At 43.8% G+C, this 27351-nt stretch overlaps 3 protein-coding genes across 12 annotated transcripts in view; 1 reads left to right on the top strand and 2 right to left on the bottom strand.

Moving 5' to 3' along the window:
* LOC117049481 (ankyrin repeat and KH domain-containing protein 1-like) overlaps nt 1-7757 on the bottom strand; it is a 100810-nt gene extending 93053 nt beyond the window's left edge. For 7 of the 10 annotated variants that reach the window (XM_033154187.1, XM_033154188.1, XM_033154189.1 and 4 more), the window contains exon 1: nt 7322-7757. In XM_033154187.1, the coding sequence (XP_033010078.1) occupies nt 7322-7621 (300 nt within the window). In that variant the 5' untranslated portion in view covers nt 7622-7757. The remainder of the gene's footprint in view (nt 1-7321) is intronic. The other 3 variants (XM_033154192.1, XM_033154194.1, XM_033154197.1) reach the window with 1 other exon arrangement.
* Nucleotides 7758-9495: 1738 nt separating this feature from the next.
* Nucleotides 9496-9874, top strand: LOC117049483 (putative 60S ribosomal protein L39-like 5). The gene has a single exon (XM_033154198.1). It carries the CDS (start codon nt 9498-9500, stop codon nt 9675-9677), a length of 180 nt encoding a protein of 59 aa, XP_033010089.1. The 5' UTR covers nt 9496-9497; the 3' UTR covers nt 9678-9874.
* A 7161-nt stretch (nt 9875-17035) lies between these two features.
* The window catches only part of SLC4A9 (solute carrier family 4 member 9), a gene marked incomplete at its 5' end in the record, with an annotated part of 51942 nt that continues 41626 nt past the window's right edge, over nt 17036-27351 (bottom strand). Inside the window, 7 exon segments of the mRNA XM_033154409.1 lie at nt 17036-17353; nt 18657-18761; nt 20532-20687; nt 23414-23587; nt 25502-25570; nt 25908-25980; nt 26181-26359. Of these exon segments, the coding sequence (XP_033010300.1) occupies nt 18708-18761; nt 20532-20687; nt 23414-23587; nt 25502-25570; nt 25908-25980; nt 26181-26359 (705 nt within the window).

The following is a 27351-nucleotide window of genomic DNA, read 5'->3' as shown; positions in this document are numbered from 1 at the left end:
CATTGGAAGATAGTGGGGCAGCCTCGACCTGCTGACCCCAGTGCGTTCTGCTCTTGAGTAGTAATTTGCTAGGCAAAGCCTATCTTTATCCTCCTCATAATCATTACTGGGTTGCTGGCAGTGTTGAGTCCTGCTCAAGAGGAAACCCACTGAAATAGGTGGGTAATAGATGGGCAATAAACTGCAATAGAAATAATAATAGTATCCAAGAGGAGACCTACTGAAATGGATGGGTAGGGCTGACTCAGGGGAGTCACTGACCTCCAATGGGTCTTCCCTGAGTAGAATACCCTTTTATATTGGGTTGTAGCCAGTGTTAATCTTACTCAGTGTCAGCCCATTGAAACTGATGGCTATGACTGATGGTGTCTTTGATTTCCAGTGAAGCCAGATGGGCTTAGAACACAGCAAGACAAGAGCTCCTCAGCAACCTTCAAAACCAAGTAAGGATGGAGAGGGGGCATCCCAGCGATGGAATGGAACTGGCTTTTAAGTGGTGATTCCCCTGTATCTCACAGGGGAGCTGCAGAAAGAATGTGGTTGGTCAAGGGAGATGTGGATGCAAAAACGCTGAAAACCTCTACATTAGAGCAAGAAAGTCTACCTCTCATTCTAATATTAGAACAGACATGCCTAAAATACAAAATAAATTACAAAATGAATCACGGCAACAAATAAATATAAGGATCTTCTAAGTATGTGCAGCTGTACTGTGACTACCTCTCTGCTTCCCCTGGTTAACAAATGGTACCTCCCCCCCTTGCCCTGCTGGCCCTAAATATCATTAAGCATTACTTTGGCAGCAAAAGGTAGCCAGGATTCTCTAAGATTTTTAACCAGTTGGGTTGATGTAACACTGAGATGAAGTTAGAATAGATTGAGTATTTTAGCTTTTGTATGTTTTAAAATATGGTTGTGGTTTTATTTCTTGATTTTATCGTTTTATCCTTTTGAAGTTTGTTTGTTTTTCAGTCAAGCGAGGTAAAAAAATTATGGAGTATATAAATAAGTAAAAAATTATTATGTGTGCAAAAGTTCTAACAGGATTCAGCACTGGTCAAGTGTAACTTCTGAGTTTTAAAGACTTGAAAAATATTTTGTAACGTTTTGATGAAGTTTTATCAAGAGAAGGCCGACAACAATTTTGCTTTGAAACTATTACAACGATTTGATTCAAAAAGCTATTTGCAGTGATGATGAGGATTTCAGAAAAATGCATATTTCTTAATAAACATTTTCATTAAAGTACCATAATCTGACATGATGAATGGATACAATAGAGAAGTGGGCACGCAGTAATTAGCATTTTTCAGACAACTATCCCAAGAAAGCATACATACTTAATATAAATCAGGGCGGATAAAAATCAATGATTTTTAAAATAAAATAGAAAAAAGATTTTTTTTATTTAAATCGGATTTTTAAAATAAAATGCTTTTGGAGGAAAAATCTTTCTAAAGATACTTTTCTATTTAAGTTACATCAGGGGTCAGCAAACATTTTCAGCAGGGGGCCGGTCCACTGTCCCTCAGACCTTGTGGGGGGCCAGACTATATTTTTTTGGGGGGGGGAATGAACGAATTCCTATGCCCCACAAATAACCCAGAGATGCATTTTAAATAAAAGGACACATTCTATTCATGTAAAAACACGCTGATTCCTGGACTGTCCGCAGGCCGGATTGAGAAGGCGATTGGGCCAGATCCGGCCCCCGGGCCTTAGTTTGCCTACCCATGAGTTACATTATACTCCAAAGCCTACTCATCAGGAAATAAGGATTTGTTTTAAGTTTTTCATGTGTGCTAAAACTCAGTCTGTTTGTTTGTTTTTTAAAACGTTTAACCACATCAGTTAACAAACATGGATACATATGCCATGTTATTGTTTCAGTTAAATAAATTGTTTAAATTTTTACTAAGGAAATGATTATTTTTCTCCTTCCAATAAAGTACAGCAGAAAAGTTGTCTAAATATAAATAATAATTTCATAATTACCTGTCTTTGTATTTCTAACAGTATAACCAAATCAGTGATTTTTTAATATAACTCTAAAAACTATTCTGAAAATGTATTATTCCAAAAATGAGACCTTCATCTGGTTGTAAATATTAAGATTATACCAGCAAGAATAGTCTTTCTGTAAAAAAATGATTTAAATCAAGTCTTACTGACTAGTGATTTAAATCGAATCCACCCTGATATAAATGCATAGCTCTCCGAGTGTACTGAAATTTACAATTATGTTAACTATTTAAATAAATTACATTAACAGGCCTTGCTTCTTTTCTTAAAATATACACAATATAAATAAGAGTGAGTATGAGTTGTCATGTGTTAATATTTACAATTATTCCAACAGAAATGTTTTCCAAGTAAAGCTTTGAATATGCTTGAATAAAACATTTAAATTACATTATGAGCCCTTTATTGAATCCTGGCACCTAATTAAACATTTCAGTTCCAATGCTTTGGTTGTGCGTTGTTTTTTTTTAAAAAAAAACCATTAGATTTCTGTAGTATTTTAGTCCAAATCAAGCATGTTAAGTCAGATGCCAATTGGGCACTAAAGACATTTTCAATTCAGAATTTTCAAGAAAACTATCGTCACTGAAATGCTGTAAAGTTTTATTCACCAGGATAGGGTAATTTATTCTCAAGATACAGGATGGAAGCAACTTTTTCAACAATTCTGGAGCTGTAGTTGTGTATTAAATAGGCCAAAATCTACTTGATCAGCAAAAGCCTTTTAAAAAAACTTATTTTCAATGGCATGTGGTGCTATTCGATTTAAGGAAAATAACATTGTTAATGTAGTATATATAAAAGGATCAATTGTTACAAGAACACAAACACAGTTAGTCCTTACTGGCTGGTAAAGTAAGTTCTTGGGTCATGATGATGCCTTTTCTTCAGCTCATAAGGATATTTCAAGCAGCCTATCTATAAAACTGAAAAATTGCTATTGGTAGTTAAAGCTATTCTAGCTGGTGACTGAGGGGAAATGTCTTATCAGTCAATGCCTTGATTATTATGCCTTGATACAGGGAAATATCTAAATTAATTTTGAAATCTCCAAACTTATTTCCAGCCTAATAAAATTGCTGTAAAGGTATTTTGCAACTATTTTCAAGCATGTGAGGGGCCCAGGGGCATTAAGTGATTTATAAGTCAAACATAGCAACTTGAATTGTACCCAGAATGCAAAAGAGCCAATCATATCCTGCTCCCAGCTACCTCCTGCTACAAGGACCAATGTTACTGTACTATGTTCTGCACTTGCTGTAGCCACCACAAAGACTTCAAATGGCAACCCTTGCACTGAGTGCACTCCAGCTGTCTAGCCTTTAAAATACAGGTATGAATAATAGTACAGTAGTTAGGTCCATTAATAAATGATTGTAGGCTTTTTTCATCAAATGAAGTTGGGTGAGTACACCCCCAAAGCTATGAGTATCCAAGGGTAGCTGAATCCCCAGCCAAAAGTCACTGCATTGTTAGCTGAATCAGGCTAGAAATGTAAGAATGTGATTTACATCTGAACTAAACAGACCAATACCAGAGAATGAAACTCTCATACATTTTAAAACAATGAATATGGGGAGAAGACCAATTGCAGCAAAGCATCTAACAAGCGGGAGCCTCAGAAGACTAGAATACCTTTTCAGTTTGCCCTTGTCTCTATATTGTAGTCTACCAGGATGACTACTGTGATCCTAGCTTATTTTCCTGATTTAATAAGGAGCTCCAACTTAATGCAAGTGAGGATCGTCACACCAGAGGTGGCACACAACAGAAGGAGGTGAAGAGCACTTGGCGCTGATGCTCATTCCTGGCTTCATAAACCAGGGTTTATAAAGCCTCATATGATCACACAAGCCAGACTATAGGCAAAGACCAAGGGTATTACTTCAGAATTCCAACTGTAAATGTACAATGGACATTTACAGAAAGTACAGCACAACTGTAACACATCTATTCTTTTCTTAACCGTCTTAGATTAAGGTATAAATATGCCAGTAATTGCTGTGCAATCCTAACCATGCCAACTCAGTAGTCCCACTGAATTAAATGGGGCTTACTCAAAGGTAAACAAGTTTCAGATTGCAGCACTATTCTACTCTTCACTTGCAGATTATAGAAAGATCCCATTTTCCCCAGATATCTTTGGGAGCCAATGAAAAGTTAGGAGGCAGCAAGTGGAGCAGGGCCAGAACCTGTATTGACCCCAAATGTATTTTCAAGTGCACATTAATGTTCTCCCATGCAAGTGAATGGTTTCTCTTCACCCATAAATAATACACTGCAACCTCCTATCCCTGACACTATGAATCCAGGTCTCCACTGACAGGGAGAACCACCCATCCTCACACTACACATTACCTTCTACCCTTCCCGACAGATATTTCAGTTCTATAATCATGATAGTCAAATCTTCCCTGACTATAGTACCTATTTCCCCCTCATAACACAAATTTACTTCCCCTTTAAATTACTTATCTGTTCCATATACTGTAAATACAATTTTCTGAAATACATTTCAAATAATGAATTTCTGCTCTTTTCTTTACTTCCAAAACCAACTGCTCACAAGACTGCAAAGGAAAAATGCCTTAATTTTTTATTTCCCTTTGATTTAGTACAACTGACATTCTTAAAACTGCCATATGACCAATTCAGGCCATTCTTCATCATGCTTCAGTAATTTATTTTCTCCACAACATGTAATAGCAGGCTTTTGAACTATATGAGAATTAGGTTTTCTACCAAATACTGGAAAATGTTTTTCCACTTGCAAAACCTCACAACCAGATAAGGTTTTCTGGCCATAAATCTATAGAAATCCTTCTACTGAACATACTGTTCAATAGAAGGACATAGAAGTATGTGGTGCAGTTAATTATTTGCATGTAAAAGCTAATTTTACAAAACTTCTATCCTAGTTTGATCAGCATAATCTATGAGAATTCCAATTTATAAATACGTTTCTTATTGCCCAATTATTTATTACTGAAAATAAGGAGTTGTGTACAATCTTGATAGGAGATGGAATGGGTTGTGGCCAAAACTAGAGAATAAATGAACACATATTAAAGCAATGGTTTTCTAACTATGTTGAGAAACCCTGGGCTCTTTGGGAAAAGTTCATTAGAGCTTATTCAGTAAGATTATCAGTAACAGATGAAATTTCTTTGGAAAGCAGCTGGACTGCTGATTGTGTTCTAGGACATACTTTCATTGCTAAAGTAGATGTGATGGCAGCAAACCTGCTTAGAGGAGCCAAATCACATAAACAGCACGGGGTCCAGGTTATAGACCAAAATAGGGAACACAGGTTGGATGGAGGTTCTGAACTTTCCCCCACCCATGATTTACCTATCCAGGGTTTGCTGCCTTAGTTCTCCACCTCAGCCAAACTTCAAGACTGGAAGATGGGGAGAAAAGTGCCTGGTGAAGGGTGAAAGGAAAAGGCAGGCACAAAAACTATTTAGTTCTTACCTTCTTTTCTCTTTTGCTCTAAAAGCCAGTTTTGCGCCCCAGTTTACAACTGCCCAGATCCAAGTCTAAACAAACAAGTCTGCCATAGTTGCATCTCATTTTGCCCTCAATAGACACAGGACAATGGTGAGGCCCAATTAACTCCCTCAAACTCCCTAATCCATGCATGGGTGCTGTTTGGACAGCAACAAAATGAACTTTTGAGGAAGACAAGTTAATGTCAGAAGTCTTCCCTGATGACAGAAATGCTGAAACAGAATGGGAATTTGCAAAGAACAGAGGAATACTGAGTGACAGCCATGAACAGCAGCGCACGTAAGGGAATGAAAAGCTTGTACTTGAAATTAAAGAAACCAAATTTCTCCATTACATCCTCCCTCCCTTTGCTTCAACCACTAGTTAAACTAAACTCTTGGAGTTATGATTCATCTTTTCAAAGTGTTTAAATACCACATGCCCCAAGTCCCCGGGCAAAAATGATCTGAAGATCCCCCCTCCACACACAAATTCTCCAATTATGAGCGCTAAAAACCTATTTTTTATTGAAAATTGGTCTTTAAAATTCAAGTCGCATCCTGTAAACTATGCAGAGGTGCCTTCAGAACCACTTTGCACTTGTCACAGCTATTATTAAAATCACTTATTTTATGCTATTTAAAAGCATCTTTTATTTTAAAAGCATATTGAGTAAACTCCTACAAAATAATGTTGTGAAAAGGTTGAAAAAATAGTTTCCAAAGAAAAAAAGTAAACAATTCAAGAAATTACAACTGATGTACCCAGATACTAAAAACAGTATATTTCTTTCCATCACCCACAGGGACTTTCTGACCAATCTTTAGAAGTTAAACAAGCATTTTTGGAAGTCCACATTTCTCTCAGATGCCTGAAAAAAATTCTTTTTCACCAGAGGCAATGTAGCAAGTGAATATTTCAAAACTTACTGTAAACGATGGAGTCAAATATACTTTCTTTCACATGAATCATTGTGTTAGAAAGCAGAAATAATATATTGCAACTGAAGGAGAAAAGCAATTTGCTTATAACCCTCCATTGCTACTAGAACACATTTAAGTGTAAATGGGACAAACCACATTGTGACTTCACTAAACTTCCAGGAATTTTGTATGGAGATCTGAAATATACTCAAGTTTTGTCTTATTTACTGTGCAGATGCAATGCAGACATTTGTGCCAGCAAAACGCACACCTGGAATAAGCACCACAGTCCACCTACCACAGCAGAACTACGAGAACCAAACACGCTTGTCGTCCCCAAAAACGGATGGAAGCATTTGAAATGCGATTTACTATTCCCACCGATCTCTCAAAGCGAGCCTTGAGGAGACACTTAGTAAGGCAGCAGCACTTTCTATAATAAAATTACTCTTTGCAGGCCACGGGCGGGCGAGAGGGCAGGGAGGACGGCGCAGCAGAAGAGCGCTTCCGCCATCATCCGGACCCAAAAGCAGGTACGGAGCGGCGGAGGGGGGGGGGGCGCATCGAGACGGGACATTCTCGATGTTTTGTCTTCGCTTTAGTTGTTTTATCTCACAATGAACAAAGAAAGGGGGGCACTGCTTACATTAAAACCGGGGGGGGGGAGGCAGGCAGGCGTGAGTGGGGGGCGCCGCCGCGCATCTGGGTGGGTCTCCACCCTCCTTTATTCCGGGGCCGGCCTGCAAGGGAGGCTTCTGAAACCTGACGGGCGGGGCTGGTACCCAAGCGCGGGAGGGAGCTCCGTTCGAGACGGCACCCTCCGGCCCCTCCTCCTCCTGCTGCTCCAGCCTGGCGGGAGCGAAGGCCTACCTCTCCCTGCCTCTCACCTCAGACACCTCGTCCTCGTCGCTGCCGGACCCACCGCCGCCCCCGCTTCTCAGCACAGCGGCCGCCAGTTTAAAGTCGAGGGCGGCGGCGGCGGCGGCCCCGGCCTCCCCCGAAGTTGTCGCCGGCCCTGCCGGCCCACAGGGCCCGGCCTCGCCGAAGAGGCGCACGGCCCGCAAGCCCAGCGGGTTAGGCCCGGCCGTGGAGGCCTCGACGATGGCGGCCGGGGCAGCGCGGGGCGTCACCGAGTCTATCTCCTCATCGCCGGCGGGGGTCGGGGCGGCCGTGCCGTCCGTGAGCATCGCGCGCCGATCCAAGCTTAAGCCCGTGGGAGGAGGGGAGGGGGAAACGCCGTCTCCGTCCCCTCACAGCAGCAGCGCCACTAACTTCTCACACCCTACCTAACCCGCAGCCACCGCAATGCCCTCACCAATCCTTTCCCCTGTTCCCATTGGCCATATATGTCTAATGGCCCAGCGCCATTCGACGCGGAACCTGTCACTCTGCGCCTTCGTCAGGCGCTACCTCACCCTCCCACCACCAAGATGCTTTGAGAGTACACGTCGAGGCGGTTTAGACTGCCCGCCCACCACCTTTAGGCTTGTACGCTCGCTTCCTGAAAGTGCCTCGGTCTTACTAGGCCGCTCGCCTGTCAATCAAATACTGTCCTGGAACCTTGCTATCTGAATGGACAGAAGTGCAGTCAGTCGAGATACCCTTAAGCCTGATTGTGCAGAGCGCGTGTCAATCATGCCGTGCTCCTCTTGGCGGCGTTCGATTGGCTTGGGCCTCCCTTTCGTTACCACCTTCCCCCCTTTCAAGTTGTGGTCTCCCGTCAGGGAAGACAGACTCCCCCGCCTCAAAACAGGGCGTATCGATTGGAAGCAAGGTGTGCCTGTTAGTTGTAAGGTCAACGTGTAACGGTCCACCTGCCTTTCCAGTGCTCCGCGGGCCACTCCGTGGCGGGGAAAGTGATTGGGCGAGGCGCATGTCAGTCACTGGGACCAGAGGTCTGGTTCTCAGCCAACCTCCATCCCGCAGAAAAGCTTCCGAGTTGCCATTTTGTATGATTTCCCCCCCTCACGCGCCACTCGGATCCGCAGGCGACCCAAAAGCAGAACAGGGCAGCCTCTGGCCCTCAGCTTGCCTGGCGAAGGTGCCGGCTCGACCTCAGTGAGGGGAAGCGAGGAGCTTCCGCGGATGGGAAACAAAGGTCGCCGGGTGCCCGAAGCCCCCACGGCCGCATCCTGCGCCCACCTCCACGCCACACGCCCCTGGTCTCCCCAGGGACGAGGATCCCGTAGTCCTTCTGGCGTCGCCGGACTCTCCCAGGTCCAGCCAACCATGCCCAGTGGGCAGGGACAGGTGGGAGTTGGGAGCAGGGCCGGCCCACCCATGAGGCAAGGTGAGGCGACTGCCTCTGGTGGCAGAATCCATGGGGCGGCAGGTCCCAATGTGGACCTCTATCCCCACCCCGCACCTGTGTTCCTGATCTAGATCATCGCTCACCCCTTCTTCCCTGGCAGGGAGGGTAGGAGCACCATTTTGTGGTTCACCTCAGGTGCTGAAGTGTTTTGGGCCAGTCCTGGTTGGGAATCAAAACGACGTTTGGATGGCTGCAGAAGCCGCCGCCGCCACACTGTTGACCAGCAGCAGATTACGGAGCCCACTGTGCACAAAGTGTGTCCTCTGTAACCACTGAGTTACAGCCTCCGCCAATAAGAAGGTGCCTTGTGCCAAGCCCCAACCGTTGACAGATCTTTCCGGGGTCCTTGGGGGAGGCCTCTCCCAACCATGCTCCCTGAGGCTCTGCTGCTCTTAACCAAAGATGTCAGGAAATGAGCCTGGGGGTCTTATGCATGTGCTTTGCCACTTGAGCTAAACCCCTTCTCCACCTGCTCCCACACGGTTAAACTACCCCAGGGCCAATAAAAATTTCTGAACTCCAGGACTCACTTGGAGCAGCAGAAAATCGCTGAGTCACGAGATGGAGACGGAGTTTGGCATAATCAGTTGGCAATCAAGGTCACTTTCTACTGAGATCTAATCCAATTTTTGAAATCGCTAGATCTTTTGCTACCATGTTTTCCTCGTGGTGAGGAGTTACATAGCTTGGCTTTCTTCCCATTTTAGGCTGAATCATCTGATCTAGAGCTCTTTTCATTTGTTGCCATTGTGATGAGTGTTTGGTGGAGCTTGAGTATGTCTTCTCACAAGACGTTCAAGGTCAAGCAGTTGCTCGCTAAGAAGCAGAAGCAGAACCGGCCCATCCCGCAATGGATCCGCATGAAAACTGGCAATAAAATCAGGTACAACTCCAAAAGGAGACACTGGAGGAGGACCAAGCTCGGCCTTTAAAGAGAAGCAGCTCTAAATCTTACTGGCACAACACTGTATCTTGCATCAAACTCTCGAGTGCCAGAATGATCTCTTCCTATCAACCTGCCACATTTTCAGGGCTGGAATTCTGTCTTGTGCTGTGCAGTCTCCCCCCTTTGTAGAAATATTTGTTATTACAAATATTAATGAATAAAAAACTGAATGTGGGGGGGGGGGAATCATCTGATCTAGAGGCTCTAACTGGAGAAGGCTTTTCTTTTATATCCCCCCCCTTTTCACCCCAGGTGCCACTCAAAGTATTTTTACTAGGGCTGTGCATCAAATTCAGCCAGTCTGAATCTTGAGCCAATTTGGCAGAGTTGGATGGAAACAGCAGCAGATCACTCATGATTGGGCCTCCCAGAATGATCCAGGGCTGTTGGGATGTGGGTGTGCTGGGGGTTCAGTGGGAAGAAGGAGCTTTGACTTTGTGCATCTGATCCCAGCAGGGGAAAACACACAGTCAGACTGACCAGGATTGAACCCTCTGCTCATCAGCCAGTGAGAAGGTTACCAGTCCTGCTGGCTTCAGGGATCTGTTTAGCCAACATGTTCCCTACAGGGGGAAAGTGTGGTTCAGGGAGGATGGGAGGAGCAACACAGCATCTCCTTCCTCCACCCTCTCCCAACCATATTTATTTATTTCATAAAATTTAAACACTGCTTGATTGTTAAAAACCACAAAGCAGTTTACAAAAAGATAAAATGATAAAATCAAAAGAAACATCTCAATTCATTATACTGTAATTGATAGCAATTATTTATTTTTGTTACTTATTTGTATGCTGCCTTAAGGTATACTTTCTCCTAAGGGAAACTTTCCTTTCTTCCTCCTTGTGCAAGGAGTTATTGTTGGTGCTAGCAATAGCCCACTTGGAAAAATCTGGCACAACCTGTAGACAGGGCAGGCAAGTGAGGGGACACCAGGCAGGCTGAGGCCCTGTTTTAAAAATACTGACATACACTGTGATGGCCAGTCCTGTACTGAGTAGGGTATAAACATTTTTCTTTACACAACCTTAGAATGTATAGTAATTTTACACACTACCCCCCAAACTCTGCTGAGCAGCAGCAATATTCCAGGGGGTTCCAGGCACTCACCCAGGGTTGTGTTTTCATTAGAAAATCAAGGCACAGCAGAGACTGAAAACTGCAGTCTTTTATTCACCTGAAGCCTTCATCTCAAGAGGGGCTTGTCCTTCCCAGCACCGTAGCATTTGATTCAGAGGCATCCTAAACACCATCCCCGTATCTCTGTAACAGTCTGCTCTAGCCAGCCAGCATCATTATCGGTGCTTTTTTTCTAAAAAATGTTTAGGGGTACTCTCATTTTGACTCAATAAAATCACAATTTTATAGTTAAAAGTTGGGGAAAATACAGTAAATGGACAAAAGTACAAAGATACACAAAATGTTTAGGGCTATGCATACTCCTGCGTACCCCCAAAGCACTGATTCTCATTATTAGCTTTGTATTATTATTTATTAAATTTGTATACAGTACCGCCCTTCACCCTAAGATCACAGGGCGGTTCACAACATAAAAACAAAAAGTTAGAACACAAAATATATAATAAAAGCCAGAACTGCTGCCTTTGAATCCCTGTATGGGCTTCTGCCTAATTTCTTCTTCCTTGTTCCCAGAATACCTTGCCAAAAACCTCTGTGAAAAAGGACAACTTTTTTCTGTGTGGCATCACACCAGCTTTGCCCAGGCAACCACCCCCTCAGTTACCAGTAGGGTCTTTTGCTTGAAGGCAGACCTGTATCGGGAAGTTTTTAATGTTTGACATTTCATTATTTTTGATATTTTGCTGGAAGCTTCCCAGAGTGGCTGGGGAAGCCCAGCCAGATGCATGGGGTATAAATAATAAAATTATTATTATTATTATTATTATTATTATTATTATTATTATTATTCAATGTATTAGTGGTAGGGCCTTCATCTCACTTTGCTGCTCTGCCTGGCAGAAAAACAAGCTCAGCCTGTCAGCTCACCTTAATTCTCAAAGTTCTAATTAAATCCCTGCACCCAACAATCTAGAGGGAGAAATCTGGCACCAAGGAATCGGGTATCCCTGTTCCCCACTAAAAAATAGCATAACTGCTCGCAGCCTGATCCTAGAAGTATGTGTGCATCGGATTGCAGCAACAACAAAAGAGAAAAACCAGAGAGGTTGCCTTGCCTCTTTCATCCCAGGACAAGTAGTCCTGGCTTCAGTCTTGAACATAAGTAGCAGGACCATCAAGCTCAGTATTATCTACAGTGACTGACGGCAGCTCTCCATCATACTCAGTGGAAGTTTTTCTCAGCCTTACCTGGAGATGCTGGGTATTGGGCATACAGAACACATGCTCAGTCGCTGAGCTACAACCCATATACAGTACATGCATACCATAGGAGCCAACTCCTAGTGGCTGAGGGGTCTTTGCCAACCCCCATAAAATATTTTCAGGGGCCAGCCCCCCCAAAAAATTAATGGGCACTGCATGCACCATATCATGTGTTCAATTATGTGGGGCAGGGCTTACTTAAAAAGATAAAGGGACCCCTGACCATTAGGTCCAGTCGTGTCCGACTCTGGGGTTGCGACGCTCATCTCGCGTTACTGGCCGAAGGAGCCGGTGTACAGCTTCCGGGTCATGTGACCAGCATGACAAAGCCACTTCTGGCAAACCAGAGCAGCGCACGGAAACACCGTTTACCTTCCCGCCTGAGCGGTACCTATTTATCTACTTGCACTTTTGACGTGCTTCCGAACTGCTTGGGCCCCACCATTATTATTTTTTAAAGTTGGCGGCCCCTGATGCTTACTTTGGAGTAAATACCACTAAACTCAGGGAACTTTTGAGAGAAAGCAAAATAAGGACAGTGCTTTACCAGTAATAGTTATCATGAAATAGGGACAATTGGAGCTTATGCACCGAACATGGTATTCTGTTTCATAGGCTTAGGGATTAGTCAGCTGTCTGCTTCCTGGCTTCATCCACCTACAAAATCTGCCATAGGCAAGTGAAGGGTCAAGGAGATGGAGTTTGAACCTGTTTACAGACGACTGTAATCACGTCTCTTCAAGAGGGAGAGAAAGGGTCAACTTTTACCTAATGAACCATTTACCAATATGGTAGAGCACTGATAGTCATTGTCATGTGGAGTTTTCAGCGTAAGTGGTTCTGACTGAGTTAACTGATCACCACCTCAAGGGTAGAATGCCTTACTCCCTTGACAGTGTCCAGATCAAGGGAAGTCATACTCCTGCTCTATTCTGCCTTGGCCAGATCACACCTGGAGTGTTGTGTTCAATTCTGGGCATTATTTAAGGAGGATATTGACAAGCTGGAACTTGTGCAGAGGAGGGCAAACAAGATGATCATAAGGGTCTGGAAACCAAGCCTTATGAGGAACAGTTGAGGGAGTTGAGTATGTTTAGCCTGGAGAAGACAGACGAGATATAGCCTCCTTCAAATATCTAAAGGGTTGTCACATGGAAGATGAACCAAGCTTCTGCTCTGGAGGGTAGGACCTGAACCAATGGATTCAAATAACAAGAAAGGAGATTCCAACTAATGTGGGAATATGCTGGAGCGCTATTGCGCCCGATCGCTCTCAGCGCTGCCGCGCACAGCCGCTGTTGTCGGCAGATGAGCCTACCGATCCTCCTGTGCCTGCCGCGCGCGGCGGAAGGAGACGCAGCAGGAGCTGTCAAATACAGCGCTGCGCAGGTCAGAGGAAAGCGCGGCAGGAAACACCAGGCACAGTAACGCTCCAGAGCTGTTCCCGCCAGGAAATACCTATAGGTGTTCAAGTGTTATTGGTTGTCTGTATGGCTACGTAAGCAAAGCTGTTGAAAATAAAAGTCCCCGCCTGGGTGCGAGCGGGAGAGTTCACTCGCTGTTCTCTGAGTGCACCAGAACACGACTGCAGTCGCCTTTATTTCCTGAGTCTCCCGTTACTTTCGTTTCTTCTGCTGCTTCCTTTTTTCACACTCACGACCTTCAGTTGTTGGAGCAGGCTTCTCCAACAAACTAAACATCAGGAAGAGACTCATCACCTCCCTTAACCTGGTTTAGCCAGTCAGTTGAAGCTGTTGCTAGTGTGTGGCTGCTGACATCTCACAGGTGAGAGCTGAGTGCAGGGTGGGGACCAATGGCAGAAAAACACCCCAAGAAGGAGCATGTCGTGTCCCCCATCAGAGGTACTAACACTCCCCTAACACCCTATATGCCCCAAACTCATAATGCCGTTACACAAATGTACGATGTGACTCCACTTGGAGTGTTGCACACCGTTCTGGTTGCCTCTCCTCAGAAAGAAGGCTGTAGTGCCAAGAGGCACAGATGGCCACCAAACTGGATGGATTTAAAAAAGGATTAGATAATTCAGGAAGGACATGGCTATTCATGGCTGCTAGCCATGAGGACATACCCTATGTTTTTCCTCCACTGTTGTAGGCAGCATGCTTCTCCAGGCCAGTTGCTCAGAATCCCAGGTAGGGAGAGTGCCACTGGCGCAGGTCCTGCTTGCAGGCTTCCCATGGGCATCTGGCTGGCTACAGCAAGAACAGAATGCTGGACTACATGGGCCATTGATGGATCCAGAAGCCTCTTGTGTACACGCTGCTGCTGCTGCTGCTACTACTACTACTACTACAATAAGCTTCACAGCATTGTGCAGTTAGTAACCCTTTCTGTGCCCAAGTGATTCCCCACTTTATTATCAATCTCAAGTTGCTGGCAGCAAGGGGTTGTCCCATACCCCTCCAGCTTCTCATTCTTCATCATGGTTGAGGTATTTAAATACCATCTGATATTTAGTGAAGTAGGATTGAAATTTGGTATACCGGTTTGCTGTTTTTATTTCATTCTGCAGCTCTGTATTACGTTTTCTTTTTCTGTCATGTACCTGCTTTTTCTGTTTCTGCATGTTTGTGTGGGCAACACTAAAATTCAACGAAAAGTTGGGGTGCTAAAAGAAAAGGCATTCAAGGGGCAATTAAGCAGCAGTTCATCATGAACCCGTTGGCCCTGCTCAAGAGGAAGCCTCAAAACAGGCAGGACCTGCAAACATTATTGGGAAATGGGGTTTACTTGAGAGTAAACCTTTAAAATTAATATTGGCCACAGGGAAAGATGTTGTTGGATAATACATTGCCATATTGAGTGATATTTGGAACCTCCATTTTAATTCTACTTCCATCTGATTATAGACAAGCAGTACTTAAGGTGCTGTGAAACAACCCCCCCGGGAAATAATGGGAAACTGCAAATTAAAGGGACGCAGGTGGCGTTGTGGTCTAAACCACAGAGCCCAGGGCTTGCCGATCAGGTCGGCGGTTCGAATCCCCGCGACAGGGTGAGCTCCTGTTGTTCGGTCCCGGCTCCTGCCCACCTAGCAGTTTGAAAGCACGTCAAGTGCAAGTAGATAAATAGGTACCACTCTGGCGGGAAGGTAAACGGCATTTCCATGCACTGCTCTGGTTCGCCAGAAGCGGCTTAGTCATGCTGGCCACATGAGAGGAAACTGTCTACGGACAAACGCCGGCTCCCTCGGCCTATAGAGCGAGATGAGCACACAACCCCAGAGTCGTCCGCGACTGGACCTAACGTTCAGGGTACCTTTACGTTTTTTTACTTAAGGTGCTGTGAAACAACCCACCTGGGAAATAATGGGAAACTGCAAATTAAAGTTGAGGAGACAGGGTTTTGTGACACCTCTTTTAAGCCAATAAATGCATAAAGATGTTTATGTTAAATTTTCTAATTTGGGGCTTTTGTAGTCATTTGGTGCATAAATCCTGACAAAACGTAGATCTCTTTCTGAAGGACAAAAAGCCTCTAGCCCTCTTCAGGTATTATGGATCCCAAGTGAGGACTGACTGTAGTGAAGAGCCTCTTGCATCCGCAGAGACTCTACACATATTGGAAACCAGGGTTCTAGACGTTCTCTCTCTTTTTTAAAAAAATAAATTGTTCTTTTTATTGATCATATACACAGTATTTTACAAAGATGTACGGTAAATATTCCAAATACAAATACGAGTAAAAACTTTGAACAAAAAACTATTATCCCATTTTGTTATCATTTTGCTTAATTGTTGCTCGAAAACTCTTTACACTTTATCTTTATCTCTAAACACGCATCCATATTATTTTTAAGTAATATTCAGTTAACATTTACCATACAACAATTAGTTTTAAGCCACACCTAAAGGTAACATCATCCACTATGCTAAAGAGAATATACATATAAATAAATAACTACGGGGGGGGGGGGAGAAGAAAATAAAGAAATGAAAAAAAAGATAGGGAAAAAAAGAAAAAGAAACACACACACCCTCCACAATCCAAACCCAATTGACTTCCTGTCCGCCCCCAACGTATAACCCATTCTTACTTATAAGTGTAAGTCGACGCGTCTACATATCTTCCTTACATCCTCATTCCACTGCAATATCAACCCTGTTATCATATCATCTTCCTCTTTCTATCTCCAAGACTATTGAAAGGCTGGCATAGCTATTTGTCCCTTAGTATATTTTTGTACATATATTATATATGTACCCCATTTTTCTTGGAACTTTTGCCTTGATCCCCCTCTCAAATTGTTGGGTTAGCTGAGCCAGTTCTAGACGTTCTCACTTGCGAAAGCGCTTGGCTAGGCAAGCAGTCATAGCAGCATTCTGAACTAACTGCAGCTTCCAAACCATCTTCAAGATAAGTCCCAGTGGCTTAGCTGAAGAAATAGAGAGCAGGGTGTGTCATCCTCAGCATATTGATCACAGCCTCCTCCAAAGCTCCAGATAGACAACCGCTCCCTTGGAAAGCTTGCATACAAACTATCATAAGTGATAAAAACTGGTCCAACATTTATCCCTGATAAATGAATGAATGCAGCAGCAATGACCTTTTTAGTATATTTTATTTAGCATAACTAGAGAGCCTTTAAAATGAAGCTAAGTTGCACAGGAATGTCAATAGTCTCATAAATAAATACATCAGTGATGCCTAGGGATCGGGGGAAGGATGCAATCCAGTTCATATTTAAAGGCAAATATAACAAATTCACACTTCTTGAAAGAATACATGAACTGAAACAGCTATCCTTTGGAATTTGCACTTATCCAAATTTTACAAACTCTGTTTATCAAAAGGTATACAATAGGAGAAAATGTGTATAAAAATGTACGTATTAGTGAAAATAACATATAAAACGCATTATATTAGGAGGGACTGCTTGCAAAAATGTGTACACTAGTCAAAACTGCATAAAAATGTGTTTCTGGTGAATTTTCCTGAGGATTTTTTAAATGCAAATTTAAGATTAGAAAAAAGAGAAACTGCGAGAGATCCTTCCGTCCCTAGTGAATTCACACATGCTGACTTTCTAGACGACATGGTAGCAAAGTGGAAGAAGGAACATTCCAATATGGTCTGTTCAGCACAGCAACATGCATGTGAGAGGGATGGACAGAAAGATTGCCTATGCATCCCCCTCCCCCGCCTTATGCTTTAATTATATCAAATGCTTTGCTTTCCTCTTCCTGTGAGACCCATCACACATCAGCCATGTTCTGCAGAGTATCAGAGCTGGTCTTCTAAGTGCAGGCTGTCTCCTTCCTCTGAGACTGCTCACAGGAAACAGCTTATGGGGTTGTCTGCAAATGAGAAGAGCATTGTGACAGTCTTCGACTCTCACACAATTATGGCTATTCTTGTTCTGCACCCCACTCCAAATCAATCAACAGGTTGCATTTCATTCTCCAGGGTAAAGGAAAGGGGCTACAATTAAAAACATATTTGAGGAACATTCCTCCCATCTAAACATTGGGTTTACCTGGACAGAGAGCAGATTTAGCCCTTATCTCAATGTACCGGTACTTGAAGAAGTGCTGCCATTAAAAAGAAGAAAAAAGCAGATACTTCCAGGTGCGAGCCTCCTAACACAAGTTCAGACCCAAGTTCTCTCTATATGGATGTTTGGTGTGTTAGCTTCCATGCATTCCCTCTTTTATAGTCATGGATATTTATTGCTATCCTGCCACTTACATCCATAGCGCTGGGCAGAGACTGATGGAATGTATTTGGAAGAGTTTTTTTCATCCCTCCTCCCTTGCCCCCCACAGCCTTTTCTGTTCTGGGCATGTGTACAGGTATTTCTCATACCCTCCAACATTTCTCCAATGAAAATTGGGACATCGTATTATTATTAGCCACTGGTCCCATCACCTCCTGGCAAATAGAAGGGGAAGAAATGGAGGCAGCGAGAGATTTCACTTTCTTGGGTTCCATGATCACTGCAGATGGTGTCAGCAGCCACGAAATTAGAAGACGCCTGCTTCTTGGGAGAAAGGCAATGACAAACCTAGACAGCATCTTAAAAAGCAAAGACATCACCTTGCCGACAAAGGTCCGTATAGTTAAAGCTATGGTTTTCCCAGTAGTAATGTACGGAAGTGAGAGCTGGACCATAAAGAAGGCAGATCGCCGAAGAATTGATGCTTTTGAATTATGGTGCTGGAGGAGACTCTTGAGAGTCCCATGGACTGCAAGAAGATCAAACCTATCCATTCTCAAAGAAATCAGCCCTGAGTGCTCACTAGAAGGACAGATCCTGAAGTTGAGGCTCCAGTACTTTGGCCACCTCATGAGAAGAGAAGACTCCCTAGAAAAGACCCTGATGTTGGGAAAGATGGAGGGCACAAGGAGAAGGAGACGACAGTGGATGAGATGGTTGGACAGTGTTCTCGAAGCTACTAACATGAGTTTGTCCAAACTGTGGGAGGCAGTGAAGGATAGGCGTGCCTGGCGTGCTCTGGTCCAAGGGGTCACGAAGAGTCGGACACGACTGAACGACTGAACAACAACAAATTATTCTTATCCCTTCCCTCTTAGCATTTATTCTGTGATTTGGCAAATATTTCCCATGGGCCCAAACTCCTAAAGGAGGCCCATCCTTACATATCACACATGGTCATCTTTTGCCTTGTCCGCTGGTGAGTCTCAGTCCGTTCAGTTCACGGAGATGTTGATTTCTGGTCCTTTTTCTTGGTACATAAGTTCAGACTGAAAAGGAACAAAGGCCAAGTTGTTAATAAAGTGACAGACAAGGTAGCACACAAACATGCTTTTGGTTTCCCCGCCTCTGAAAAGCCACTTCCAAAGGGTGAGGTGACAGGAGAGAGAATGGGTGGAGGAGACCCAGGTTCTCAGTGGGACTCAAGAACAAGGTCCAGCTACAGAGTGGCACCCCCAGACCTTTCTACCCCAATCCCCGCATTATTCCCAGCAGGAAGCTTCTAATCTAGGTCCATGGAAAGAGATGCCAACTCTTCTCCTGAGAAATGTGATTTGCAAAAACCACGCACCCTGTCAGAAACACCAGCTTCATAAGCAGACACTGGAAAGACCTGTCAGGAGCAAGCATGGACCAATGGTACCAAGTAGTATGGGAAACAGCCCTGCTAGAAAAGTTAACCAGCAACCTAAAACAAGCACGGGGACAAACAGAAGAAGATACCTTCACCCCCATATGGTCCCCCTTCATCACACACACAGCTCAACAAGATAATGACAAAAATCTACCGGCAGCATACAAATCAATATGGCTAAACTGATCCAAAACACCCACCCACCCCACTCACACAGAAAACCAAAGATCACCACAGCCAACCACAAAGGAACAAGCACACCCTACGCCAATCGCGACCTCTCACCGCCAAGGAAACACAAGTAAACAACAGAGAACCAACACAAACAATGCTGACACCAAATCCTACATATACTAAGGAAAAAAAGAAACACCGCCCCCCACCCCCCCATCCCACCCACCTCCTCCCCACCCCTTTCTGCCTAATGTCTCAACAACCAAAATTGATCTGTAAAAATGTTACATGGAAAAATGCGAGAGACACTGTACACTTGTAAACTAAGAAAATCTCTTTAAAAAAATTAAAGAAAAAGAAAGAAACACCAGCTTCATGGCCTTAGATGGCAAAACTGCAAGGAAAGCTAGGCTGCAAACTCAAAACATTCCTGTGGATTGCAGACTAACGCCCAGGAGGTAGACTTGAAAGCTCACTCCTTTCTTGCTGCCAAGTTGGCACAACCCTACGAATGGCCAAAATGGACTGGATTATTACACTGGTACCACTTGGCTCCTAGACTACAATTACTGGTGAAGAGTGAGGCAACACTAAGATCTGAGTAAGGAAGGATCGAGAAGAATAAAGAGCAGCCCCCTGGAGATGGCGCACCTGTGTGTGCCTCCGTGCACACAAACACATTTGAATTAGTCCCTTCAAAGGATAAGTTTTGTGATAGGATAACTTTTCGTGGGTACAATAAGAACACAGATGGTGGGACCATTGGAGTCTCTCTCTGAATGGATGTGGGGGGACTAGTTCCTACAGGTATACACATACACATAGCATAGATTTGACAATGTCTTTCTGTGACAACCAACAAATAACTTCAGTTTTATGCCCACCAATACCAAAGCACAGAGTCAGGCAGCCTGACACTTCTCAAAACTGAAGCATCAACATATTTGATTGACTTGTTCCATTCTTTGAAGTGGTCGGATGGAGTATTTCCCCTCTTTACAAATGGACTTAATAATGAAAAAGAGACTTGGTACTCACAAAGAGTTCTGAACCAGCCACACGGTGGTTTCATCAGCCCCTCACGGCACATAAGATGGTTACATTGGTTTACTTCATTCCTTGCTCCATCACATTGGCATGTTTAGATTGGGGGGGGGGGTTGTATTTTCCAGCCAGTTCAGCCCCATCCCCAACCTCCTCTACCCCCATAATTTTAATGCTGCTTGCTTACATCCTCATTGTCACTCTCGTCCTGATCTTGCTTCCTCTTCAGCTTTTCTTCTTCTTCTTTCCTGTCCTTTTCTGGCATGATGTCATCCAGCCAAGCCAGGTGATGTAAGGAAAAGATGTACTCCATTGCCTTCCGTATACCCACTAGAGCCAGCAGCTAGAAGACCAGAACATCACCACCACACAAAGTCAGTTTTATTATGATTATTAATAACTCACATAGCACTATCAATGCATGTGGGATATTGCAGAGTAATCGAAGCAACAGGATAGGTTCCTGCCCACAAAGAGCATGCAGTATCTTATTTTGACAATTGGAGAGTCAACAAAAAGAGAAATGGGGGTGAGGAAAGAAAGAAAGAATGAAAGAAAGAAAAGAAGAAAGAAAGAAAGCCATGTGAACAAGCACAGTTATGCATATTTAGTTTTTATTTGGGGATGAGGGCTAAGGGGTTTTTGCTAAAAGCTGCATCATATAAAGGAGATAGGGCTTGAGAAAAAACTGGAAGAAAGGCAACACCATGCAGGTGTCTTGAGGGGGAATGCAAGGCATGAGGGGGGCATCTAGGACAGAGCCGTCTTTCCCATAGGGCTTAGTGGTGCGTCGCACCAGGGCGCCGGCCTCTCAGGGGCACCCCAGCAAGTCGGGGAGCTGCACAGCTTTGTCTGTGGCCTCCCGTTTCCTTGCACACCCACGACCTGCTCCCCGCCAACCATAAAGCTGGCGGGTGTGCAGCTTCCCTCCCAAGCCTCCTCGGGAGGAGAGCGATCCCCACAGAGGCTTAGGACGGAAGCTGCGCCCCGCCAACCATATGGCTGGCAGGTGCGCGGCATTCCTCCCAAGCCTCTGTGGGGATCGTTCTCCTGTAGCGGCATGGGGGCGAATTGTGCCCCCCCTGATGGTAGGCAGTGTGCAGCTATGGCCACCCCAACACTGAGGTAATTTGGGGGCGTTGGGTGGATATTTGCACCCCGGCGCTGCATCTGCTAAAGACGGCCCTGATCTAGGAAGAATGCCAGAGTCACCTAAGAGAGCAGGAGAGCTTTGGGTGGCTGAGCCTGTGGATGTTGGAGGAGAAAAGACAACAGCAGGGAGATATCAGGAAACGAGGGCAAAAACGTAGAATTGAAAAACTTCAACAAAGCAAAAACAAGAAGCTTGTGCTAGATATGAAAAGGATTAGAAGCTGAAATAGGGATCTGAGGGAGGGAACCGCATGATCAGAGCAATGAGAGAGAGAAATTACTCTCGCAGTAGAGTTTTGGATCTCAGTGAGAGGGCAGAACGTCATTAGTCAAAGATGGTTGCATTAGTCAAAGCAGGAGATAACTGGAGCACAAACCAGTTTAGCCGACAGGGCAGAGAACATTTTGCAATGCTGTATAGTGAGAAATAGCCTGGCTTGGCAACAGATTGGATATGTGGAGAAAGGAAGAGGGAGGAACCAAAGATAAAGCCAAGATGTCATTCCTGGTCAACAGGTTGGGTAGCAACACAGAGAATGGTGCTGGGGCTCAACAGTTTTGTGGTACTTTTCGCGGTAGTTTTAGGCAGAGGTGGGCTTATCCTGAAATATAAAGCCGCTAAGGTTATCCTGAAATATAAAGCCCACCTCCACCCCGCTTTTGTGCCTTAAAAAATGCCGCCTTCTAGGGATGCTGAAGAAATGTAATTCAGTTAACAGTTAAAACCAAATTTATGACATTTGCATTTACCAAATCTATACATGGACTGAGGGGTTCATCCACATTTGTGCTGCTTTCCTGCTTACCGCTGAATCAGGGCAAATGTCAGTCAAGTTTTCTGCAGGTTGACACTTGCTCCAATTCAGCAGTAAAGAGAGGCTTTTCCCAGGTAAAGCAGCAGAGCTAACGGAAAAACTCTTGGACTGGTGCTCTTGAGGCACCAGTCAAGCGGAAGTGCGAACAAGGCCTGACACACAACCACCCTTCAAAAGTCACACTTCTCTGGATTTCACAATGCACTTCTCTAACCAAACCATGTTTACAAAAACACATAGGTGAGGGAAAGGAGTGCATAAAAATGAACATCTTGTGGAAAATAGCACCCAAAAATGCATTGTGTCAGGAGAAATTGCCTGCAAAAATGTGTATGCAAGTCAAAACCATGAAAAATGTGTTCATAAGGAGACTGTGCGCTAAAATGTTGAATAATTTTCGTGAGGGTTTATTAAAACAAAACACACATTGCTGCAGAAGTGTGGAGAACTCAATTTATGGCTGGGAAAATGAGACGTGGGGAGAACTGAAGTTGACAGATCCGTCCATCCCTAGTTGCTGCTTGAAGCAATGACTTGACTGCCCCATTTCCTCTGAAATTTGGTAGAGAATGCTCCTGGAAACGGCATTATGGCTTGGCATCATTCCCATGGACATTCTGCCCCAAATGTTAATGGAATGCCACTGGGCTACTAAGGGCAACCAAGACAGTACTCTTAAAAAGCAAAACACAAATGTAGCCACCATACGACAGCTATCAAGGCCTATTGAAGCTCCAGTAATGAAATATTACTTTAATAAATACCAGTATAAAATAACTGTGGTAGTAGAATACTGACACGGGTTATAAAATAGTCAAAGAATATTTGGTAAATATTTGGCAAATAGCAGACATCAGCATTTGTAAGGGAGAATTTTCTTTGTGGGCAAATGCATTTTCTCTCTAGTCAGGTGTCATCAGGAGGAATCAAGGACTAGAAAGTCCTGGAGCAGGAAGGTAAAATTCACACTGTGCTAGAGTGGGTAATAAAGGAGTTCAATATATAGCAAAAACCAGGAGAGGAAGTAGTTGGGCAAATTCTCTCACTGAATCCACAGGTGGAGCAACCAGAAGAAATCCATCCGTGCCCTAAAGACTCTTACCATTAACGGGAAGATAATGGCAGCTGCCGTCGATTTAATGATCCACAAAACAGCCAGGCAGAGCATCTGGATGAAGGTGAAGAGATGCACTTGGCGTAGAGGAACGTGACGGAGGTAAATGAAGTCCGGCTGGTGTTTGGCAGGCATAAACAAGAGCTGGAGTCTGTCTGTGAGCTGAGAGTAGAGGAAAGCATGATGAAGAAGAAGAAGAAGAAGAGTTTGGATTTGATATCCCGCTTTTCACTACCCGAAGGAGTCTCAAAGCAGCTCACATTCTCCTTTCTCTTCCTCCCCCACAACAAACACTCTGTGAGGTGAGTGGGGCTGAGAGACTTCAGAGAAGTGTGACTAGCCCAAGGTCACCCAGCAGCTGCATGTGGAGGAGGGGAGACGCGAACCCAGTTCACCAGATTACAAGTCTACCACTCTTAACCACTACACCACACTGGCTCTGGATGTGGAGAACCTTTCGGCAGGCACCAAATACTCCTTAGGGGAACTCCAGTTCACTAAAAATGTTAATTTTACTAAAGTAGGCGTAGTGTATTGGTTAGGAACGAGCTGGGAAGCACTTGGTTCAGATCCCAACTTGGCCATATTTAGTAGTATCATTATGTAAGCCACTGATAGCTTAGCGGCAACCCTTATATCTGATGTACGGGGATGATACTAGCCTGTTGTAAGAATCACTGAGATAATATATGTGAATCATTGTAAATTATATTATTCTATTCTGCCAGCAGCCCTTGGATTAGAGGCACTCTTGTGGGGATTCCTATGTGTGGGTGACGGCAAAGATAACACAAGAATAAAACTCAGAGCAGATCCCTCAGCTGCATCACAAGCCCAGCTTCCTCCCAGGTTCACAGTTAAAATGACAGATCTGTCTTCCAGGGAATGAAATGCTGGCTAAGCCATTGGTCATTCCCTGCCCCTTACGCTTAAGATGGGCTACAGCCTTCCTTTTAAAAAAAAAGCACTGCATATATGCTTCACCACCATCTAATTAATGATAAAATGTGGTTTTTTTAAAAAAAAAAACCATACAATAAAATGCATTTTTTTAAAACCATACAATGGAAACCACGTGTTTCCACAATGCAGTATTCCCAGACCGTGATCCTTTAACACTAAAATATTGTATGTAAGCAGCAGTTTAAGTGAAATAAGATGTATGATGTGAGTTAAGAAGTAATAGGTTAGTTTGAAGTAAAATTAAATATTAAGAATTATGTTTCAATTTTTGGATGATTTAAATTTTAAAGATGAGAAGTTATTAAAGTAAATTAGAAGTGGAACCAAAGGAGAGAAAATGGGGTAAGTCACCCAGTACAGATTCAAACAAGAAAAAGAATTATTGGTCTTTTAGTGGTGGTTTGTATTTGTTTTTCATTATGTTTTGATTGTTGTGTTTGTGTTGTCGTATGTGTTTTGTTGTTCTTTGTTTTGAATAAAACCAATAAAATTCTTATAAAAAAAATAAAATAAAATATTGTATGTAGGTGCAGACGTTCATATACATACATACATACATACATACATACTGCGTATGTGTGTACACACACACACACACACAAACACAATTCTAACATGACTCTTTCCCTCCCCCAAAGATATATAAACAAGCTGCCTTTGGGGAAACTTGGAGGAGCTTTTAGAAAGGCTGGCCTCCCTTCCTCAGGACTCCTCCTTGTTGCTCCACAAGGCAAGAAGTTCTCAAGTCCATTTTAAAGCCTATTTTATAGGTGGGAGGAGGAGGAGGAGGAGAAGCAAACCCTCCCTCCATTTCCCCCCCTCATCTCCAGTCACAAAATAAGCAATGGCAACACAAGTAAAAAATCAAAATACTTGATTTCATTTGCACTCCTAAGAATTTGGGGGGGTGGGTCTGTACTGCATAAGCTCATCAATGTCTCAGTGAACCCAGAAGTTTGGGGAACCCTGTTCTGGCCAGACACAACTCACATTGACACCGCCTTCCATCTTGCACAGTCTTCAATAGCTGCCCTACTGAGGGATCTAGAAATCATTCACAGCACCTCCTTCCCCCACAATCCAGAAATGCTTCCCCTGCTGTTTTGCACTCACCTGAATACTGCTGAGCGCAGACACACCCATGTAGAGGAAGATGCCATACAGCACAGGCATTGGGATAAACTGAGGGGAAATCAAATCCAGAATGTAAGCATGACTACGCAAAGACTGAATTCTAGAAAACATTACCTGTCCATGAGACCTTAGAGAATGGTTAGATGCAAAGAAGGGCAGAACTCCCGAATAATTCTAATAATTGCATATTACAGGCAGTTTTGGCAGTCTTGCCGATTTAGAGTCTGCAGCAACGGTAAGAGTACTTGACAGCAGGCAAGTTTAACGTTTTGTAATCAAACCACGTCTAGAACCAACCATCATTAGCCACTATTAGCAAGTATCAAGCAGAGAAGGGAGAAGAGAAGCGCTTGCGAATGTACAAACAATTAAAGGCTTTTCTTACCTCGAGTACAGGTGCCAAGAACACAGACAATCCTGTAAGGATGAAGACCATCAGACCTGTCACCCTTTGCTCCCTGCAAGGAAAAGCACTTTATATTTCCACCATCTTCAGAGGCAGCCCCACATATAACTTGTTGCAGTAATCTAACCCAGAGGTCGCCAGAGGGGCGCAGCTGGGCCACCAGCCAATGCAGATGGAAATGCACTCTGCGCCACCAAGGCCTCCTGAGCCTCAAGCGGCAGCTGTGGAATAAGAACGCATCATGCGCCATACCTGATTCCGAGGAACTTAGGCTGCTCCCCTGGAGCGCAAGTGGTGCTCTCCTTCTTAAGGCTGTCCATGTGGGCCAAAGAAATGACCGTGGCCGACACGTACCAGGGCAAACCCAGCACGGAGGTAAAGACCATCAGCAGGGAAACGCAGAAGAAATCCAGGTGAAATCCTGCCCCTTTCTGCAACAGGACAGCCATGTTAGTACCTGGAGACTCAGGCTGAAGAATACACAGTAAAGCATTGCTTCTTATTTCCCATTTTAGGTGTCTTTTGATTTATTTCAGCAAATACAATTTCCCCAAGGGGGTCAGAGAAGCGGAGAGGGCCAAAACAGAGTTGGAGGGCCAACACAAACTCCCTAAGTGGCCTAGTGGTTTTCTGGGAATTATATGTTCTTGTCTGAAAGTGTCCAATTCATGGCAACTGTCCTCTACCACTCATGCCTCAGCACCTTATCAGGATGGGGCTCCTATACACCAAAAGCTATTAAGAACAACATGAAGTATCTTTTGAGTGTATTGTCAGCCGTCTACAAAACCTTTTATAGGTCGCTTTGTTTGTTACCCATTTACTCCATGACAGCTACTTGCATGATTCAGCATACCAGAAGGGGTCATAAGCTATTGGAGGAGTCAGGATGAGGAGCGATTCAATTCAGTTTGTACTTCTATCCTAATCTAACCAATTCACACTCTCTGAAACAATATGCAAACTGAAACACAGCTGTCCTTCCAAATTCACACATCCAAATTTTGAGATATATTTTTTTCAACCAAAATACCTTTCGCAAAAATGCATAGATTGGGCAAAAGTGTGCATAAAAAATGAAGCTATTAGTGAAAGTGACATACAAAACTTGATTATATTAAGGAGAAATTGCTTGCAAAAAACGAACAATTAGTTAAAACTACATAAATAGATGTGTTTTTAAAAGAAGAATCAATGAGGTTTTTTTTTTTTAATTCAACACGTGGAGAACTGGAAAAATTATGAACCAAGAGAACTGAAATGAACCAAGAGATCCTGCCGTTGCTAGTTAGTAGCCTGCCCACTTAACCTCACCAAAGACATTGCAGCTGCATGTGATGGTGGAGCTATTCCTATCCAACAACCCCATTAACTATAACAAGGTGAAAGCTTTTATTCAGCAGCATCAGAGACTGAGGGTGTT

The sequence above is a fragment of the Lacerta agilis genome, chromosome 7, assembly GCF_009819535.1.
Source record: "Lacerta agilis isolate rLacAgi1 chromosome 7, rLacAgi1.pri, whole genome shotgun sequence".
Taxonomy (NCBI): Eukaryota; Metazoa; Chordata; class Lepidosauria; order Squamata; family Lacertidae; genus Lacerta; species Lacerta agilis.
Note: the sequence above shows the minus strand (reverse complement) of the source record. Positions and strands in the feature narration are given on the sequence as shown.